The 22,311-nt window shown below is 43.9% G+C and overlaps 1 protein-coding gene across 2 annotated transcripts in view; it reads right to left on the bottom strand.

Moving 5' to 3' along the window:
* The window catches only part of TNXB (tenascin XB), a 200,665-nt gene that overhangs the window by 4,034 nt on the left and 174,320 nt on the right, over window positions 1-22,311 (bottom strand). For both annotated transcript variants that reach the window (XM_077483631.1, XM_077483640.1), the window contains 4 exons: window positions 19,441-19,592; window positions 15,276-15,372; window positions 13,575-13,736; window positions 8,779-8,942 (listed from right to left, as the gene is read on the bottom strand). In XM_077483631.1, the coding sequence (XP_077339757.1) occupies window positions 8,779-8,942; window positions 13,575-13,736; window positions 15,276-15,372; window positions 19,441-19,592 (575 nt within the window). The remainder of the gene's footprint in view (window positions 1-8,778; window positions 8,943-13,574; window positions 13,737-15,275; window positions 15,373-19,440; window positions 19,593-22,311) is intronic.

Genomic DNA, 22,311 nt, shown 5'->3' with positions numbered 1-22,311 from the left:
CCGACAGACCTTCCAAACAAACGGACGTGGCCACACACAAACAGACTAAGTCCGTTCGTTTTTTAACCACTTGACCACTGGGCACTTAAACACCCTTAATAACCAGACCAATTTTCAGCTTTTGGTGCTCTCACATTTTGAATGACAATTACTCAGTCATGCAACACTGGACCTATATGACATTTTTGTCCTTTTTTTCACACAAATAGAGCTTTCTTTTGGTGGTATTTAATCACCTCTCAGTTTTTTATTTTTTGTGCTATAAAAGAAAAAAGACCGAAAATTCTGCGAAAAAATGAATTTTTCTTCGTTTCTGTTATAAAATGTAGCAGATTAGTAATTTTTTCTTCATAAATTTTGGCCAAAATTTATACTACTACATATCTTTGGTAAAAATAAGTACAAATTGGTGGATATTATTTGGTCTTTGTGAAAGTTATAGAGTCCACAAGCTATGGTGCCAATATCTGAAAATTGATCACACCTGAAGTACTGACGGCCTATTTCAATTCTTGAGACCCTAACATGCCAGAAAAGTACAAATACCCCCCAAATGACCCCTTTTTGGAAAGAAGACATTCCAATGTATTTAGTAAGAGACATGATGAGTTTTTTGAAGTTGTAATTTTTTCCCACAATTCTTTGCAAAATCAAGATTTTTTTTCCTTTTTTTTTTTTTCCCACAAAATTGTCATATTATCAGGTTATTTCTCACACACAGCATATGCATACCACAAATTACACCCCAAAACACATTCTGCTATTACTCCCGAGTACGGCGATACCACATGTGTGAGACTTTTACACAGCGTGGCCACATACAGAGGCCCAACTTGCAGGGAGCGCCATCAGGCGTTCTGGAGCACCCAGGACAATTCTGACATTTCTCTCCTACATGTAAAAATCATAATTTATTTGCTAGAAAATTACAGAGAACCCCAAAACATTATATATTTTTTTTTAGCAAAGACCCTGGAGAATACAATGGTGGTCGTTGCAAATTTTTATCTCACACGGTATTTGCGCAGCAATTTTTCAAACACGTTTTTTTGGGGGAAAAAACAGTTTTGTGCTTAAAAAAATACAAAAAAAACAGTAAAGTTAGCCCAATTTTTGCATAAAGTGAAAGATGAAGTTATGCTGAGTAAATAGATACCTAATATGTCACTCTTCAAAATTGCACATGCCCGTGGAATGGCGCCAAACGTTGCTACTTAAAAAATCCCCATAGGCGACGCTTTAAATTTTTTTTACTGGTTACATGTTTTGAGTTGCAGAGGAGGTCTAGGACTAGAATTATTGCTCTCGCTCTAACGTTCGCGGCGATACCTCACATGTGTGGTTTGAACACCGTTTTCATATGTGGGCGGGGCTTACGCATGTGTTCGCTTCTGCATGCGAGCACATGGGGACAGGGGCGCTTTAAATTTTTTTATTTATTTTTTATTGTTCATTTTACTTTATTTATTTTAGTTTGACATTTTTTTCCCCAAAAATACATTTTTGATCACTTTTATTCCTATTACAAGGAATGTAAACATCCCTTGTAATAGGAATATGGGGTGACAGGTCCTCTTTACAGTGAGATCTGGGGGTCAAAAATAAATAAATAAAAAAAAAGATTCTGGCTTTGATCGTACTGGCGAGTTGGTAGAAGCACCGGAGGGCGGTGAGGGGTGGGGGGCGTCTATGGCTGGGTATTTCAGGGTATCTCCGAGTATGGCTGGGTATCTCCGAGTATGGCTGGGTATGGCAATTTATGGCTGGGTATGGCAGAGTATTGGGGGGTACTGCAGAGTAATGGCAGGGTACTGCAGAGTATTGGGGGGTACTGCAGAGTAATGGCAGGGTACTGCAGAGTATTGGGGGGTACTACAGAGTAATGGCAGGGTACTGCAGAGTATTGGGGGGTACTCCAGAGTATTGGGGGGTACTGCAGAGTAATGGCACGGTACTGCAGAGTAATGGCAGGGTACTGCACTGCAGAGTAATGGCGGGGTACTGCAGAGTAATGGCGGGTACTGCAGAGTAATGGCAGGGTACTGCAGAGTATTGGGGGGTACTACAGAGTAATGGCAGGGTACTGCAGAGTATTGGGGGGTACTCCAGAGTATTGGGGGGTACTCCAGAGTAATGGCAGGGTACTGCAGAGTAATGGCAGGGTACTGCACTGCAGAGTAATGGCGGGGTACTGCAGAGTAATGGCGGGGTACTGCAGAGTATTGGCGGGTACTGCAGAGTATTGGGGGGTATTGCAGAGTATTGGGGGGTACTACAGAGTAATGGCGGGGTACTGCAGAGTAATGGCGGGGTACTGCAGAGTAATGGTGGGGTACTGCAGAGTAATGGCAGGGTACTGCAGAGTATTGGGGGGTACTACAGAGTAATGGCAGGGTACTGCAGAGTATTGGGGGGTACTCCAGAGTATTGGGGGGTACTCCAGAGTAATGGCAGGGTACTGCAGAGTAATGGCAGGGTACTGCACTGCAGAGTAATGGCGGGGTACTGCAGAGTAATGGCGGGGTACTGCAGAGTATTGGCGGGTACTGCAGAGTATTGGGGGGTATTGCAGAGTATTGGGGGGTACTACAGAGTAATGACGGGGTACTGCAGAGTAATGGCGGGGTACTGCAGAGTAATGGTGGGGTACTGCAGAGTATTGGCGGGTACTGCAGAGTATTGGCGGGTACTGCAGAGTATTGGGGGGTACTGCAGAGTAATGGCAGGGTACTGCAGAGTATTGGGGGGTACTACAGAGTAATGGCAGGGTACTGCAGAGTATTGGGGGGTACTCCAGAGTATTGGGGGGTACTGCAGAGTAATGACAGGGTACTGCAGAGTAATGGCAGGGTACTGCACTGCAGAGTAATGGCGGGGTACTGCAGAGTAATGGCGGGTACTGCAGAGTATTGGGGGGTACTGAAGAGTAATGGCAGGGTACTGCAGAGTAATGGCAGGGTACTGCAGAGTAATGGGGGGTACTGCAGAGTAATGGGGGGTACTGCAGAGTATGCACTGGTATTGCAGAGTATGCACTGGTATTGCAGAGTATTGGCATGGAATTGAGGGGTTAAATTCGGTGAGCAGCGATGTGGGCACTGCAGATGCAGCCCACATCGCTGCTGACACCGATCTCTTTCCCCTCCGCTGTACCGATCGGTACAGAGAGGGGAGGGAGGAACCGGCGTCATAATATGACGCCGGTTTGTTTACAAGTGATCACTCCGTCATTTGACGGAGCGATCACGTGGTAAACGGCCGCGACGAGCGGCCGTTTACCGTGATCCGTGATGCGCCGGGTCCTGTGGACCCGGCGGTCACGGATGCTCTCGAGTGCGCGCCCCAGGGGGCGCGCGAGAGCAGAATTCTGGGAGGCCGTTAACGGCCTCTCAGAGTTAAACAACCGCCCTGAAGCTGTTAATCGGCAATGGGCGGTTGTTAAGTGGTTAAAACGGACTGAGTCCGTTCGTTTTGAACGTGATGACTTAAGACAGGACTAAGGCTGGATTCACACCTATGATTTTTTAGTGCTTTTTGCATTTTGCAGATTTGCACTGCAGTCCATTTACCATGGTTTCCTATGGAACATGTTCTGTAGTGCAAATCTGCAAAATGCAAAAAGCACAAAAAATGCATAGGTGTGAATCCAGCCTAAAAAAGCTAATTCAATGGCCAGTAGCCAATAGCTTCCCTTGCGTCGTATTTGGTCCATCGGACCAGCATACAGACGAATGGTTTTCCCGATAGGAATTGAGTCCATCAGACAGATTTGAAACATATTTTCTGGGTACGTCTGTTTTTTTTTTAATGAAAAACGATCGGATTAGCCTACACACGATCGGATTTGTCCAACTAACTGATTCCGTCGGACCTAGTCTGGCGGAAAGTCCGGTCGTGTTTACGCGGCATAAGGTTCTCTAACAAACAAGGGCTTCACAGAAAAGCTGTATTTATACGGAGATTAAATTACACACAGGTTGACTCTATTTACTAATGAGGTACCTTCTGAAGGCAATTGGTTCCACTAGATTTTAGTTAGGGGTATCAGAATAAAGGGGGCGGAATACAAATGTATGCCACACTTTTCAGATATTTATTTGTAAACAAATTTGAAAACCATTTTCTTTCCACTTCACAATTATGTGCCACTTTGTTTTGGTCTGTCACATAAAATCCCAATAAAATACATTTACATGTTTGGTTTTAACATTACAAAATATGGACATTTTCAAGGGGTATGAATACTTTTTCAAGGTACTGTATATGAGTCTGTTAGTCATTCTATTCTAAAATAATGGGCATCTATATGGATTCCCCCTCTTTATCCTATTTCCACCCAGAATCTGTCAGCAGGAATGTGTCAGCGTCTAATCAATGCAATCTGCCACCACCAATTAGCTTCAAACCCGTGAACCAGAATTTAGAATTGTTGGTGTCAGGTTCCCCATCTGTTCTGTTTATTTTATGTACACCGCAAATTTACAATATTTATCTGACTGAAAATTAATAATATAACAAGATTTTTTTGACTTACCAGTAAAATCTATTTATTGGAGTACAGTACAGGACACAGAATCTGTAGTCTTTAACTATGGGGACCCCCCTGAGGGTATTCTGGCTCTATCCTGATGTCCCCAGTGTCTGTGCAGGCCTTCCCTAGTGGTTCCGCTTTTCTGTCTGGGTGTCTCCAGGTGGCATCACTACCTTCTGTCTTTACACCTTGAGGCTTATTTATGTAGAGGCAGCTTATCTGGCATGGTCAGTACTCATCTAATGCGTACGCTAGATGTGTGTTAGATATACCCTGTATACTGTATATTGACTGTTGATTTTGTATTATAGAACATCTTTGCATTTATTGATGAGCATTCCTGAAGAAGATTGCATATTTTTGAAATGCATCGGATGTCTCATTCTATGTTAATTTACAGTTAAGGTCACAGAGGCGATATCGTTGCATCTTTGCCTTGCATATATGTACAAGACTCTGGTTCATTTTAATATATTTTATTCTGATGTACAATAAAATTTACATATTTACACATTTGTTTTATACTTTTGCTATTTGCGCGTCTTTGTTTGAAGTGCCTCTAAGCCCTTGTACACACGGTCGGACATTCTGACAACCAAATCCGTTGGATTTTGTCTGACAGATTTTGTCTGACGGATTTTGTCCAAAACTGTTGCATACACACGGTCGGACAAAGTTGTTGGAAAATCCGATCGTTCAGAACGTGATGACGTTATTTCGTTACGATGGGACTACGTTCAGGCTAGTAGCCAATAGCTTTGGTCTAGGAATTTGATCTGAGCATGCGTGGCACTTTGTCCGATCGGAATTCTCTACGAACGATCGGACAAAGTCCGATCGGACCATGTTGTTGGAAAATTTTATAGCCCTGCTCTAAAACTTTGTTGGTCGGATATTCCGATGGAAACAGTCCGATGGAGCCCACACACGGTCGGATTATCCGACAACACGGTCCGATCGGACATTTTCCGTTGGAATGTCCGACCGTGTGTACGGGGGCTTATAGTCCCCATTCCATTGGAGGGTATTTCACTGTGCAGTCTTTGGCTATATGCAGCTACCTTCAGGTGACTGGACACTGGCAAAAAAGACAGCTGGAGGGACATCCCCTATATAACCTCTCCTACCCTCAGCTAGCCTCAGTTTTGTAGCAAGCAATGGAGAAATCATAAAGAACGGGGGGGGGGGGGGGGGGGGGGCTGTGAAATGTACTGTACTCCAAAAAATGGATTATACTGGTAAGGTAACAAACCTGTTTTCTTAGTCATACAGGACACAGGATCTTTAGTCTTAACCTTGTGATGTCCAAAAGCAGTCCATCTGAAGGGCACAACAAACAAATGCCAACAGGCCTACATAACAAATGGGTCAAGAAGGCTCAACAGAACTTAGGGAGCAGCTTGTAGCACCTTATGCCCAGAACTGGAATCAAAGGAGGCCTGACATTCCACCTAGTAAAACTTAACAAATGTGTGCCGAAAAGTCCAAATTTCCTTGGTATGTTTCAGAGCAGGACATAAGGATGGAAGGCCCATGGTTGAGTTGGAATGAGGAATCCACCCTAGGGAGAAGGGGAACTGTAAACAGGCTTGGGGTGAAATTCTGAGGGCATTCCTTGTTTGAGACTTATGCTGCGTACACACAATCGGAATTTCCGACAACAAATGTTCGATGGGAGCTTGCTGTCGGAAATTCCGACTGTGTGTAGGCTCCATCGGACATTTGCTGTCGGAATTTCCGACAACAGATGTTTGAGAGCTGGATCTCAAATTTTCCGACAACAAAATGCGTTGTCGTAAATTTCGAACGTGTGTAGCCAATTCCGAAGCACACAATTCCATGCATGCTCTGCAGCATGAGCCGCACTAGCTATTGAACTTAATTTTTTTCGGCTCGTTGTACGCGTTGTATGTCAGCGCGTCCTTGGCAATCGGAATTTCCGACAGCATTTGTGTGACCATGTGTATGCAAGACAAGTTTAAGCCAACATCTGTCGGGAAAAAAAATCCACGTTTTTTGTTAGTGGAAAATCCGATCGTCTGTACGCGGCATTAGACTTTGATCTGAAGGCCAGAGAAGTGCAAACTTTTCCTAGTCTCAGGAATCAAAGGAAGACCTGCAGAAGTGTGAGTCTTCTTTTTCTGGCAGAGGAGAGTACAATTGCTCCCTGTAATTTCCTTGATGTACTTTTCTAAGAAAGGACCAAGCAAAAAAGCTTGAAAAAAGCATCCACTTGAAGCTTTTCTTGCATGTGAGTTATGCTGATCAGCATTTGAATCAAAGGATTCTTTGCATATGGACAAAGAGGAGGCCCAACCTGGAGATCTAGTGCATGGTATCCACCAAGCTGTACATGCAGTAGTGTAAGGCCCAAGGTAAAAGCTCTGGGTGGTTATGAACAGAAGGATATGTTAAAGGGGTTGTAAAGCTTTGTTTTTATTTTCTAAATAGGTTCCTTTAAGCTAGTGCATTGTTGGTTCACTTACATTTTCCTTTGATTTCCCTTCTAAATATTTTTTTTCCTTTGTCTGAATTTCTCACTTCCTGTTTCTCCTCAGTAAACTTCATACCATCATCCGAGCGGTGTTTAGTCAGCCAGAACAGCTTACTGAACAGCTTACTGAGGAGGAACAGGAAGTGAGAAATTCAGACAAAGAAAAAAAAAACATTTAGAAGGGAAATTGAAGGAAAAGGTAAGTGAACCAACAACGCACTAGCTTAAAGGAACCTATTTAGAAAATAAAAAACAACCTTTACAACCCCTTTAAGAAAGAAGTAGGGTTTCAGGTCTATGCATGTAGTCCAGACAGCAAAGGGTGTGGTAAACAGCCATGATTGCATGGCAGACCACAGATTGCATGGCAGGGCCCACCGTGGAAAAAAAATACCTTAAAGGGAGCTCACACCTTTTGTCCTCTGGGTCCGTGAACATGAGATTTTTCTACCACAGGGACTGTCAATTTCTGCAGGAAACCCTACTCAGTAGGAAATTGCAAAGCAAAAGCAAAGAACTTTTCAGGGTGAAGCAAGTAATCATACAAAACAAGCTATTAGAGCAAATGAACATGTTAACCAATCCAGGAGATGTAGAAAGGAGCTACATAGTGCAGCCAGGAATCTTGATAGAAACTCTTTTATGGAAAAAACTTCTATATGTAGCGTTAACCCTCAAACTGGCAGCTGTATTTGCCCAAGTTGTTTCCTATTCAGTGCAGAGGCAGACAGGCAAACAGCACACAGCTCATAAAACAGTCTAGGGATGTCTTTTTGAGGTTTATTGCTACAGAACTTGAACAGAAGGAGAATAATCAGGAATGGGATACTCCAAAACGCTTGAGTGCCAATTTAGGCTGAGGACACTTTTCTCTATAGCAGCAGCACAGTCACTGAGTTTGCAACTGAAAACCATGGATAAAAGGGTTTTAGCACAATTTATTGTAGAACAGGGTAGCTTGAAACCCTTGCATCTGAGAATGGCAAGCAAGCTTGAACAAGTTCAGGGTAACTGGAACAGTCACTACTTACAGCTGGGGACCACGGAGACTGCAGCTCAATAATCAAAGCTCTACTCACTGAGAGAGAGATTCAGAATTTGAGGGGTCTGTCCATAGCGTTGAGTAGTCCAGCAGCCAGTCCTGGATGACTGCAGGGGCAGCAGCTCCCTTGAAGTGTTAACAGTCCTTCCTCAGGTAGGTAGGACCAGGCACCACCTAACTCTGTCTGCCCAGACTCCCCCCCTATTTATCCACTTCTCTGAGCACCTACTGGGCACACCATCCCAAGGATTCGTCAGCGGGTAGTAAATATTCAAGCTGAGGATTTGTATTTTACTATGGAAGTTTTTCAACAGAGCTAGGGAAAAGCAATCAATCTCACAGCCTGTAAAGCCACAGCAAAAAAAGAACAATTACTCTCCTCTGACTAGAGTGAGCCAAAAACAAAATGTTTCTATCACCTAACTAGGGGGGTGCTACATACATAAAAAAGGTGGTGAGAAGGTGGCCATCTTGTAAGAACACTAGCAAAAAAACAAAGAGTGGGAGTGGGAGAGATTATATTGAGATGTGTCCCTGCAGCTTTTTTTTTGCCCGTGTCCATTCACCTGAAGTTAGCTGCAAATTACTCATGGTCAAAGACTAAATATCCTGTGTTCTTTACTGTACAATTAAGAAATATTTTTTTAAACTAAAATTAAAAAAAAGCATACAATCCTTTTTTAGTAAAACTTTATTTGTGGGGTTATCTACCTGGTGGTCTTTGTTGTTGTCATATAGACCGTTGAGATTGGCATAGTGGCAGTTGCGGTACCACCATGCTCCTCGGTATGACATGGCACATGGCAGGATCCTCCGCTGAGTGTCCCGATCACGGGTTGAGAAGACCATGTTGTTGTGATAGTCCATAGAGTCCCCTAGAAAGACAGCAGCTGATATTAGTACTTCTTACAGTATATTTCTTACACTGCCATCTATCACTTCATGTATCTCCCCCTAGCACACATTAGGCTCAACAAACCAAAATAAGTTTTCTTATTTTCTAAAGCCTCAGTTATTTTCAGCAGTGGCTTGAAAATAAGAGTCACATGGCTAAAATAATGATCCTTATATTCGTGTTATAACTAAACTGTAGCACACCCTTCTCTTAGCATCTTAGCATCTTAGCATATTTACACTTCTGTAGCAAGCATTTCTATAGTATACTTGTCACAGTGCGTTCACCACATATGTTACAACATGGCCAAATCAACTTCTGCTCTACCAAAACTATGATTACCTATCTAAAGGCAGCCATAGATGAGCAATTTTCTTTCCTGCAACCACGGGTTTCGATTTCCCTATCAGCACAGTCAGTGTTGATGGTAGAACCCTTCCTGCTGAGCCATTGTGTTCTCGGTGAGCCATCCCTGCTAGGAGAGCACAATGATTACTGCTAGCAGCTTTAATAGCCGCTAGCAAAAATCACATGTAAAATTCGACAGGCTATTTGTACCCAAATTGATTAGTCGATCAGCTTGGGTGCATTCAGCTTGCCCATACGTTGTTCGAATCTCAGCCGATCCCTGCTGAACCGGCCGAGGTTTGAATCATCTATGGCCAGCTATACTATCAATCTGTATAAAATCAGGCAGGGTATTGTACAGTCAGATTGTAACATGTAACACAACCTTAACCCTAGGTTCACACTTCTGTGTTTTGTGCGGGCCACGTTTGTACAGGCACAGCAGCCCATTCAAATTAATGGGCTGCTGTGCCTGTGCTTTTACAAAAAAAAGTACATTCACCTTTTCAAAAACGTGGCCGATTTCCCTGCGTTTCCGCAAATGCACTGCATGCTGAAATGCATGGGGGTGCCATTCAGAATGAACGGCAGCCCTGTGTGTCTGCTAAGAGCAGTGCGGTTTGGCTGCAGGTGGGGGAACAAATGTGATTCCGACAACCACAGCCACACACAGAGGTGTGAACCCAGCCTGAAGCCTCGTACACACGATCGGATTTTCGGCAGGGAATTGTGTGATTACATGCTGTTTGCCTAAAATCCGACCGTTAGTACACTCCATCACACAATTGTTGTCTAACTTTCCGCCAACAAAAGTTGGATGGCAGGCTAGTACATTTTCGCGGACAACGGTCTGTTGTCAGATTTTCCTATCGTGTGTGCACAAGTCCATCACACAAAAGTCCAAAGTACGAACATGCATGCTCAGAACCAATGCTCAGCAAACATGACATTAGCAGAAGGTACCCAAAGGGTGGCACTCAAGAGCTGAAATTCCTCATAGTACTTCATTACGTTCATGTTTGTTGGCCGACAATTGTGTACCATTTGTATGCAAGTTCACGGCACACGCCTTTCGGGCAAAAGTCTGACTCTTTGTTGGCCAACAATCCGATCGTGTGTACGAAGCTTTAGGCTAAGCATATGTAAAAAATTATCAAGCTTTCTCCTTCAGAAAATACTGCTTGTCAAAATGATCAATTGTTGACAAATTATATGTGATTCTCATGTATCTTTGAAACTTTCCAGATTAGCCCAAGCCTGTTTTGCTAGCCTATTGGTCATTGAGACTGCTCACCATAAAAAATGTGGACCTTTTATTATTTGTATGATGAACAAAGGTTAATGTAGAGTACACAGCAAATTTCTGTTATCAGATCAGGAATTTACGTTGTAGTATTGCAAATTTCTCGCCGACTAAGCAGCAGGCCTCTAATTTGCCCAGCAATAACCTGACCACAGAGAGTCACTGAGTGCTATCAACATCTGCAGAAGATTTTGCTGGAGATCCTGGACCTCCACTCCTTTGTAAGGACAACCTTAAATTAAAAGTTTATTTTAAAAATTAATGCAAGTTAAAAAATAAATAAAAAAAAAAGGCCTTTCTGTTAAAAAAAAAAGAAAAAAAAGGACCCTTATCTCCTAGCATTTTTTTTGTTACAGTGTAAATGTTGGCTCATTCCTGGCATCAGCAAAATACCAAGAAAGAAGTCGGGTACTGGGGCAAAGTAGCTTCTATACGCATGTGCAGTAGTCATATCATAAGTGGCCACCCAATGTCCAAAGAGGAACACGGAAGAAAACCAGGAGATGATGGCAGCGTCAGCAGATGAAGAAAGCAATGCAAATAGAACAGTATACAGTGGTGTGAAAAAGTGTTTGCCCCCTTCCTCATTTCCTGTTCCTTTGCATGTTTGTCACACTTAAGTGTTTCGGAACATCAAACCAATTTAAACAATAGTCAAGGACAACACAAGTAAACACAAAATGCAATTTGTAAATGAAGGTGTTTATTATTAAAGGTGAAAAAAAATCCAAACCATCATGGCCCTGTGTGAAAAAGTGATTGCCCCCTAAACCTAATAACTGGTTGGGCCACCCTTAGCAGCAACAACTGCAACCAAGCGTTTGCGATAACGTGCAATGAGGCTTTTACAGCGTCCTGGAGGAATTTTGGCTCACTCATCTTTGCAGAATTGTCCTAATTCAGTTACATTAGAGGGTTTTCGAGCATGAACGGCCTTTTTAAGGTCATACCACAACATCTCAATAGGATTCAGGTCAGGACTTTGGCTAGGCCACTCCAAAGTCTTCATTTTGTTTTTCTTCAGCCATTCGGTGGTGGACTTGCTGGTGTGTTTAGGATTGTCCTGCTGCCGAACCCAAGTTCGTTTCAGCTTGAGTACACGAACAGATGGTCGGACATTCTCCTTCAGGATCTCTTGGTAGACAGCAGAATTCATAGTTCCTTTTTATCACGGCAAGTCTTCCAGGTCCTGAAGCAGCAAAACAGCCCCAGACCATCACACTACCACCACCATATTTTACTGTTGGTATAATGTTCTTTTTATGAAATGCAGTGTTCCTTCTACGCCAGATATACTTGGACACACACCTTCCAAAGAGTTCCACTTTTGTCTCATCGGTCCACAGAATGTTGTCCCAAAAGTCTTGGGGATCATCAAGATGTGTTGTGGAGAAATTGAGACGAGCTTTGATGTTCTTTTTGCTCAGCAGTGGTTTTCTCCTTGGAACTCTGCCATGCAGGCCATTTTTGCCCAGTCTTTTCCTGATGGTGGAGGCATGAACGCTGACCTTAACTGAGGCAAGTGAGGCCTGCAGTTCCTTGGACGTTGTTGTGGGGTCTTTTGTGACCTCTTGGATGAGTTGTCGCTGCGCTCTTGGGGTAATTTTGGGCGGCCGGCCACTCCTGGGAAGGTTCACCACTGTTCCATGTCTTCGCCATTTGTGGATAATGGCTCTCACTGTGGTTTGCTGGATTCCCAAAGCTTTGGAAATGGCTTTATAACCCTTTCCAGACTGATAGATCTCAATTACTTTCTTTCTCAATTGTTCCTGAATTTCTTTGGGTCTCGGCATGATGTGTAGCTTTTAAGGATCTTCTGGTGGACCTTACTGTGTCAAGCAGCTCCTATTTAAGTGATGCCTTGGTTGTGAACAGGTGTGGCAATAATCAGGCCTGGGTGTGGCTAGAGAAATTGAACTCAGGTGTGGACAACCACAGTTATAGTATGTTTTAACAAGGGGGGCAATCACTTTTTCACACAAGGCCATGATGGTTTGGATTTTTTTTCACCTTTAATAATAAACACCTTCATTTACAAATTGCATTTTGTGTTTACTTGTGTTGTCCTTGACTATTGTTTAAATTGGTTTGATGTTCCGAAACACTTAAGTGTGACAAACATGCAAAGGAACAGGAAATGAGGAAGGGGGCAAACACTTTTTCACACCACTGTACTTTAAAACACAAGTACATGGTACAACAGACACAAATCAGGAATATGAAATGTTGGGGTAACAAACACTTAAATTACAAATTTTGTCCACTGCACTTGCGCTAATAGGGTGACAAGGCTTCCTTTCATGCACTGCATGGAGCAAAATGCGTAGTCACCCCTCTGTACACACTGTACACACTTTAGCAGAGAGCCATCAGAAATGGTAAGCAAATTGGTTTGGAGCCCCCGTTCACATTGTCTCAATTAGACTTGCGATTTGACAGGTCAAATCGCATGTCAAATCCGAGCTTATTGTCGGCAATGGGAGCGTCCCAATCGGTGTGACGCCGACTTTGCAGCACCGCACCAATTTCCAAAAGTAGTTACTGCACTACTTTTGGCGACTTCGGAGGGGATTTCAATAGATATCTGTGCATGAACCCGCACAGATGTCTTTTAAGTTGCCCACACCCCGCTGAAGTCGGACTGAAACGTGGCTTTGAAATCGTGCGAGTACAGATGATTGGTCAGTGTGAACAAGGGGTCATGCAGAGCTGCACCAGATTTTGCACCCTCAACTCAAGTTTTAGTAAATCAACCCCATAGGATCTTGGATGTTGTACGTCACTGGATCCTGATGTGTGCAAAGGCATGCAACCACAGGTATTACTATTGTGCCAAGTAAAAGTCTATTAAGCTTGGGTAGCTTTAAGCTGATTTTAAATATGGATGTAGTACTAACATTGGCAAAGTTTTTTTTATTTTTTCACAAACATGCTGAATTTCTGTATAAATGTCCCCCTGACCTGCTGTTCCTCTGTATTTTCCCAGCCGCAGTCTAAATTGCTGATTTTCACCCTCGACTCGGAAATCATCATACACAGCGTAGGCGGACTCATCTCCAGCACGTAGGTCCACTCGCAGCTCATGGGGTGCAGAGGAGGTGATCTGATGCAGAGCAATGTTACCTATAGAGAGGCAGAATGGAGGATGGATTAGTATTACATACAGGGACAACCTTGTGCTGTAGGAGGAGAAGAATCCTTCACCTTTTTTTGATGGTGCTTATTCTTTTTTCTTTTTTATTGCTTAGATCTTTTAGCCCAGTGGTCTCCAAACTGCGGCCCGGGGCCAGATGTGGCCCTTAGCATGTCTCTATCTGGCCCTTGGGGCACTGTTCCTCTCATTGATATGAGACACTATTCCTCCCACTGACACCAACTATGGGGCACTATTCTTCCTACTGACACCAATGATAGGGTACTATTCTTCCTGCTGACACCATTGATAGGACACTATCCTTCCTACTTACACCAATGATGGGGTACTATTCCTTCCACTGACACCAATGATGGCTACTATTCTTCCCACTACCAATGATGGCTACTATTCTTCCCACTACCAATGACTGGGTACTATTCTTCCCATGGACACCAACGATAGGGTACTATTCCTCCCACCAATAGCAACATCTGGCCCCTAACATCTGAAGGACAGTAAATTGGCCCTTTGTTTCAAAAGTTTGGAGACCGTCATCTATCATGTTGTAGGGTGAGGATAAAGTTTGAGTCCTTGGCGGTCAGTCTTGTCTTATAGTGTCCAATGTTTAGTTACCAAGTAATGCAAGAGCTGATTATGGGAGCCCCCAAGGCTCTCCTAACTGGTCTTGGCCATGTTAAGCTGGAAGGAGAAGGTAGATCTGGTTTGATGATGAGTGTGTGAAAAGTGTGCATTTAGGCTGGTTGCCCATGGCCTACAGCACGGGGAATGCTTGAAGTCCTCACAAAACTTTGCTTTTTACAACACCCCCATACTCAAAAAGTGGCCATTCCCTTCAGCATAATGGGAGAAACATACACAGAATGCGTCTTTCCAGCACCGCCTTCTGGTGTAATCTGGCCCTAAAACAGAAACATTGTACACTGCACACACACTGGGGTCTCCAAATTTTTCAGTTTGTTGGGGGGGGGGGGTTGAACAAAAAATCACTTTAATAAATCATTCAATAATAAATAATGAATGAATATGCTTTTTTTTAAAATAAAAGACCTCTTACATCTGGGCCCCCATCATAGCTCACCTTACTTGATTGTCCCAGCCATAGCACTCTTTACGTCAGGGTCTCATTCCAAGTTTCCCTTATATCAGGGTCCCATCAGAGCTCCCGTTATATCAGGGTCCACTTTAAATGTTCCAACTTACATCATAGTCCCTCCTTAAATCATGGTCTTTGTCAAGAGCATACTTTACAAAAGAGTCTTCATCAAAGCCCCCTTACATCACATTCTGCTCTACAGGACTAAAGGCTCAATATACATTAAAACAATTATTTGTCATAGTGAATGTTATTTTCATAAATGACAGTCAATGAGAGCTGAAATAACAGTCACATGGCTGAAAATAACAATTGTAAATAACACATGCTTTATAGCTTAGTGAATTGGGCAGTAAGGTTGATGTGTATTACAATGGAATGGCTTTTAGCACATGCACCTGTGATTACTTACCAAGCCAAAATTCAGAGGTCATGTTTCCAAATCCATTTTTATAGTCAGCCCAGTCACGATAGAAGTTTGTGCTTCCGTCCATTCTCCTCTGGAACACCTACACAGCAGAATCACAATTACTGGAAACAGTTCAATCTGGAACTTTGCACAGCTGTCAGTAGGGGGAAGCAGAGATGCATTTTGCAATAGGAAAAATATACAGTATAATGTAACAAGTTTTGAACTAATAAAATTAGTTTTCTGTTACCTTACTTCAGTTCCTAGATATTGCTTTACATCAACGGTCTCCAAACTGTGGCTTAGGAGCCAGATGTGGCCTTTGCTTGCCTTTATGCAGCCCATGGGGCACTATTCCATTCACTGACACCAACAATGGGCATAACTCTTGTTGCTGATGGACAATGAGGCACAATTCCTCCCACTGACACCAACGATGTGGCACAATTACTTCCACTGAGATCATTGATGGGGCACTATTCCTTCCACTGATACCAGCAATGGGCCCCTATTCCCTGCACTGACACCAACAAAGGGCACAATTTCTCCCACTGACACCAATGATGGGGCAGAATTCCTTCTACTGACACCAATGATGGGGCAGAATTCCTTCTACTGACACCAACAATAGGGCACTATTCCTTCCAATGACACCAAAGATAGGGCTTTGTTTACTCCCACTGGACGCCAGGACATCTTCTACTCCCACTGGGTACAATCCAGCCCACTAAAGTTTTAAAGTGGTTGTAACCTCCATATAACCACCACTTTTACCTACAGGTAAGCCTATAATAAGGCTTACCTGTAGGTACTGGGAATATCTCCTAAACTTGCACCGTTTAGAAGATATTTACTGTATCCGCATGTGCTGACGTCATCAGCCTATGCGTATTGAAGAAACTGCTCGCTCATGCCACTTCTTCAGCTGCTGTGCTGTTACCAGAGGGTCCCACATGCATGCGCTGGAGTGACGTCATCGCGACTCCGGCCAATCACAGCACAGTAAGTACACCCCTAAATGAAAATGTCCAAATTGGACCCAAAGTGTCAATATTTTGTGTGGCCACCATTATTATACGTTATTTTGCCTTAACCCTCTTGGGCATGGAGTTCACCAGAGCATCACAGGTTGCCACTGGAGTCCCCTTCCACTCCTCCATGATGACATCACAGAGCTGGTGGATGTTAGAGACCTTGCGCTAATCCACCTTCCGTTTGAGGATGCCCCACAGATGTTCAATAGGGTTTAGGTCTGGAGACATGCTTGGCCATTCCATCACTTTTACCCTCAGCTTCTTTAGCAAGGTAGTGGTCATCTTGGAGTTGTATTTGGCGTTGTTATCCCCAAACACATTTCCACTGAAGTGTGGCCCAGTCTCCAAAGGGAGGGGATCATGCTCTGCTTCAGTATTTCACAGTACATGTTGCAATTCATGGTTCCCTCAATGAACTGTAGCTCCCCAGTTCCGGCAGCACTCACACAGCCCCAGGTCATGACACTCCCACCACCATGCTTGACTGTAGGCAAGACACACTTGTCTTTGTACTCCTCACCTGGTTGCCACCACACACGCTTGACATCATCTAAACCAAATAAGTTTATCTTGGTCTCATCAGACCACAGGACATGGTTCCAGCAATCCATGTCCTTAGTCTCCTTGTCTTCAGCAAACTGTTTGTGGTCTTTCTTGTGCATTATCTTTAGAAGTGGCTTCCTTCTAGGACGACAGTCATACAGACCAATTTGATGCAGTGTGGGGCATATAGTCTGAGCATTGACAGGCTGACCCCCACCCCTTCAACCTCTGCAGCAATGCTGGCAGCACTCATATGTCTATTTCCTAAAGACAACCTCTGGATATGATGCTGAGCACATGCACTCAGCTTGGTCGACTATGGTGAGGCCTGTTCTGAGTGGAACCTGTCCTTTCAAACCGCTGTATGGGCTTGGCCACCATGCTGCAGCTCAGTTTCAGGGTCTTGGTAATCTTCTTATAGCCTAGGCCATCTTTATAGCCAAGGCGGCGGCGGCGACAGAAGACCGGGCCACCGCCTGTAAAAGAGCTATAAGAAGGCGCGGTGGCCCAGCAGAAGAACCGAAGAGGGGGACAAGACCCTCGAAGTCGGAAGAAGAGGCCGGCGGCGAGGAAGAAAGCCAGACTCCTCCGCTAGCAAAAGAGCTACAAGAAGATAGCAGAGGAGTCCGGCGAGAAGACCCCCGAAGACGGAAGACCCCCGGAGCTGTGCAATAAAGTATTTTATCTCGTGTGTTGTGTTTTTTTTGTACTTTTATTTTACAGGTGAATGGGTAGGGGTACATTGTACCCCATACTCATTCACATAGGGTGGGGGGCCGGTATCCGGGGGCTCCCTTATTAAAGGGGGCTCCCTGATTCCGATAAGCCCCCCGCCCGCAGACCCCGACAACCAACGGCCAGGGTTGTCGGGAAGAGGCCCTTGTCCTCATCAACATGGGGACAAGGTGCTTTGGGGTGGGGGGGCCGCGCGGCACCCCCCATGTTGAGGGCACGCGGCCTGGTACGGCTCAGGAGGGGGGGGCACTGGCTCGCCCCCCCTTTCCTGGCCGACCGGGTAGCGTGCTCGGACAAGGGTCTGTTGTGGACTTGGGGGGACCCCCACGCCGATTTTTTTCGGCGTTGAGGTTCCCCTTTAAGTCCATAACAGGCGGCGGGGCCAGCGACGTCTCCTTCGCGGGCCCCGCCTACCTGGAGACGCGCTCGAAATGAGCGGACTTTCCTCTGCGTGTGTGGGTGAGTCCGTTCATTTCAAAAGTAGGGCGGATAGTACGGCGGACTTAGTACGCCGTATTAGTCCGCTCAAAAAGTGCCGTGTGTGGGCAAGTAGCCCGTTCGGAAAGTCCGACGGACAGTCTGGTGGGAAGTCCGCCAGACTAAGTACGTCGGACATACCGCTACGTGTGTACGCGGCTTTAAGGATTCATGCTGCTCTCAGCTGGGGAAAGGAAGTGATGTTATGAGGCTGGTGTTCTACCAAAACAGCCAACACGCCAAAATCTCCAACCATGTCTCTTCCGGTGACTCTCCAGCAGCAGAAATCGCAGATTTGGAAAACTGGCAGCATATACACTACAGTACACAATATAATGAGTGGATATTGTTAGTCCGCTCGCTAGTAACCAACATGGCCAAGTGTATACGCTGCCTATGTTCTGCGAAAACTGCCAAGTCATCAAAATCTGAAATTACTGCTGCTGGAGAGTCACCGTAAGTGATGTAATTGGCTCTTTTGACAGACCACCGGGTCTGATTGCATTACACTGCCATGGAAAACGCAGAACCTCTGCGGCAGCGTCATTACCTTTTTTCTGACATATATGCCCCCAACACTGAACACGCCCACCAGCAGGTCCATGCATTGCTGTGGAAACATTACCAATTACGTGACCTGCACTTCCGAAGATAAAAAAAATATAGATATAGACGATCACTTTGAGAATTGGTAATGCACCTTTGTTTACTTTCCCTAGATTTTCTCTTTTTTTCTTTGTTTCAATTCCAGGGAACTTGAAACTACTGGATATGTGAGGACACAGACTACTGATAAGAACCCAGAAAGCTGCTCAAAATAGGCTTTCGTACCAAAACCAGTCTGAACTGACCAGATACTGCTAATATTTAACTGTTCCCTTGCTATTAAGAAGATATGAATACTGATTGGACTAAATTATACAATCACACCTATAACATGCCTAGTGCTTATGCATATTCATATATAGTATATATTGTTAAACTTGATGTTTTTAAGTCAGAGACACTTCCTTCTTCATTCGGCCTGGTAAAGCTGAATATCAGTGTGTGTTGTGTCTCTCCACTGCAGTGTATGAATAAAAGGATACAGGGATATACAATGTAATACTGACATATAATCACACACATGACTTGATGGAATTGTGTCTTTTTTCAACCTCACTTACTATGTAACTATTCTATGTATTTAAAGCACTTAATTATATTATTTACAAAGATCTGGATCTACTATCTCATCTGAATGTCTTGTTTGGAGACTCCCTAACCTTATTTAAAAAAGTAAATATATGCATTATTTTATCTCGTGATACATGTTTTCTTTTTTTGTAAGCAAGGGTTACAATCACTTTAAAACTCCCTGTCATATTGTATATACTTACAATCCAGCCTCCTCCATCTGACTCCATATCGCAGTATACTGTCTTCTGCTCCTGACTGTCCCCCCCTCGAAATATATTGAACAGACCACTCTGCACCTCTCCATTCATTCTCTGCTCCCAGCAGTCCCGAGGATAGGGGTATCTTATACGGCCTGCAGAATAAAAGATCATTGTCAGATACAGCGATTGGATTAGAGTTTTCTGGTCAGCAAATGAGGAATTCTCATTGGTTGTGAGGGGTTCACATATCTTAAACTGTTAAATAGCTCTACCATAATCATCAGCAGTTATTGCAGACACTGAACCAGTAACATCTCTCTTAGACCCAAGGCTATTTAAGCTGGATACTCATTTTCTTGTTCAATTTCTTTAAGATTTACCTTCAACTATGTAGTGTAAGCCAGGCCTGCCTGAATGCATACAAACTGAAAGTGTTTAGGTTTGACCTCCTTTTATATGGTTTTGGGAAATCTAAAGAATCTAATTATTCTCTGTGGAAGGACATGGCACCCCTCTTCCCTTTCCCTTGCTGGTTGGTGCAATTGGGCGCACAATTGCACCAACCAGCAAGGGAAAGGGAAGAGAGGGGCCACGTCCTTCCACAGAGGGTAATTAGACACCTCAGCTCCATTTTCCAATCCCAGTGGACGGCTGTTACAGGGAAACGCGCCAAGTGGAGTCAGAGTTATGATGTCATCACGCCCAGACCGGCTAGTGTGTCCCGCGGCTGGGTTATTATTACCTCGATTTTAATCTTTTAGCCTGTAAGTGCAATATATCTTTTTATATTTGTATTGTATTATTTTTAATAATAAATGTATTGGTTATACAACATTGTGCAATGAGCCACCTTCTTTTTTGTGCACAACATCTCGTTATTGCCTGAGAGATCGAGGGGGCTAACAGGCAGCATCTAGAGAGCAGTGTTGCTTACCATCAGTATTTTTACTGGCAGCAAGCAGTAAATGCCAGTGACAGGAAAAGGTTGCCAGTAAAAAAATAGGGCTGTGATGCTCAGCTGGCTGTCCGGGTGCCTGCTACGGTGTCTTCAGGTGGCACTGACGGAGGGTGGTTCTGGTGGAGCCAGTACCTGAGTATGTTGAATGATGTCATGGTGTCGAATGATGTCGTGGTGCAAGGGAGCTGAGCTGAGCAGCCAGAGCCTTTTCTCCTGTCCCTCAGACCCAGACAGGAGAAAAGGCTTTGCCAGGAGAGGGACTGTCAGTGCTGTTTGGACTGGAGTGGACTGGAGGGACCACCTGGTGTGGAGACTGTCCCTGTGATTCAGGAGGGACATGTCATCATCATTTGTGCTGCTGCACACTGCTGTGAGAGTCAATTTTATGTGTGTGTGCACCCATTCTAATTTTTTGCCCTCATGTCCCTGAGCTACTTACTTACTATATCGAAAATAAAATAGGAAAGATATGTTTTGCCTTAATATCTACATTAAATTCCATTGTTAATTGCATATTGTACATGTTTGTAGCCTAAATATTAAAATTTGCACTTGAAACTGTAATTTTGTAACTGCCAGTAAAACTTGGCTGTGCCAGTAAATTTTGGGTGTCGTGTCAGTAAATTTTTATCCTGGTAGGTTGGCAACACTGCTAGAGAGCATAGATTTCAGTGTGTGAGGACACGAATGCTAAGTGCTGTGCATGGAAGTTACTGAGACCGGCATTGCTTGGTGACGAGATTACTGACTGAATAATATATATTAAACCCAAAGCCATAACGATATCTTATAACATGGAGATCATCTTAATCTGGTAAGAGGATAAGATATTTAAAGTATTTTGGAGCACTTGCCACTTGGAGAAGGACACCACAGATTTGTTGGAAAACAAGTTTACATATGAAATTTATTTTTATTGTAACAGCTAATTAATATTATGTACTTGCATTTTGATTTATTGTTTTGTACATACTAAGTTTTTTTGCACCTAATGTGATGAAATTTAGATTTTATAATAACGCCGTGGATCGCGTAACACTGTAATATTGAGAATTTTTTTCAGGGTTTATTATGAGACAGCACAATTTTTTTTCTTTTACATTTAGTGGACAGTCCACAGTAGACACATGTGAAAGCATCGTACAGGCATTAGAGTAAGATATCTTCCCTTAACAGTCTCTCTTCACTCAGGGTTATCAGTACTCACTGTGATAGGATCCTTGTAGTCACTTCCTCCATGGCTAGACCTCACCCGGGATCCTCCAGGGGGCAAGCCTCACTCTGGGAACTCTCGGCCTGACCTACACGACCTTTTGCAACCTACTCCCAGCCTCCACCTTGATAAGGGAGAGAAATACTACAGCCAGAGTGCAGGTCTATCTTTTCCTGGCCTCCAACCCTGTCCAGGACCTTCCCTTGCTGGCTACGTCTGCATACATGTAGTGTGTTTGGCTCCCGTGCCCCATCTGCACTGAGCTAATACCAATCTGGCTTAAACCTTGGCCCTGACTCACCCATCACTACAGGAGGGTTCTAACTAAAAGGGGACTAACACTTGATTATCTTCTGTAACCAGACACTATCCTAACACAGAGCCACCTAGTGGCAGACTAGATTACTGCACCTGTCTACATAGAGAAGCACTGAGATCCAGTGATGATGTCATGAATCTAAAATAAAGTATATAGTGAATGCCATTTGCATGTTGATGAAGGGGAGAGGAGAAACTAGGGGATTAAGTAGATTAAACTTCAACTTTGACATGTTCAGATCCGCGCTATGGCTGAATGATGGCTACATCATGGATCTGCTTTGCCAGGAGGCTGTCTATTGACGTCTTTCCCTTTCAAAGCTGGCCACACCCCACTGAAGGGGGGCGTGCGGCACGCGCTGTGATCACCCGAGTCAATGAG

Source organism: Lithobates pipiens, unplaced genomic scaffold (assembly GCF_037356315.1).
Source record: "Lithobates pipiens isolate NorthernLeopardFrog02 unplaced genomic scaffold, aLitPip1_a1.2 Scaffold_1, whole genome shotgun sequence".
NCBI classification, from domain to species: Eukaryota; Metazoa; Chordata; class Amphibia; order Anura; family Ranidae; genus Lithobates; species Lithobates pipiens.
This window is presented reverse-complemented; position numbering and strand designations above follow the sequence as displayed.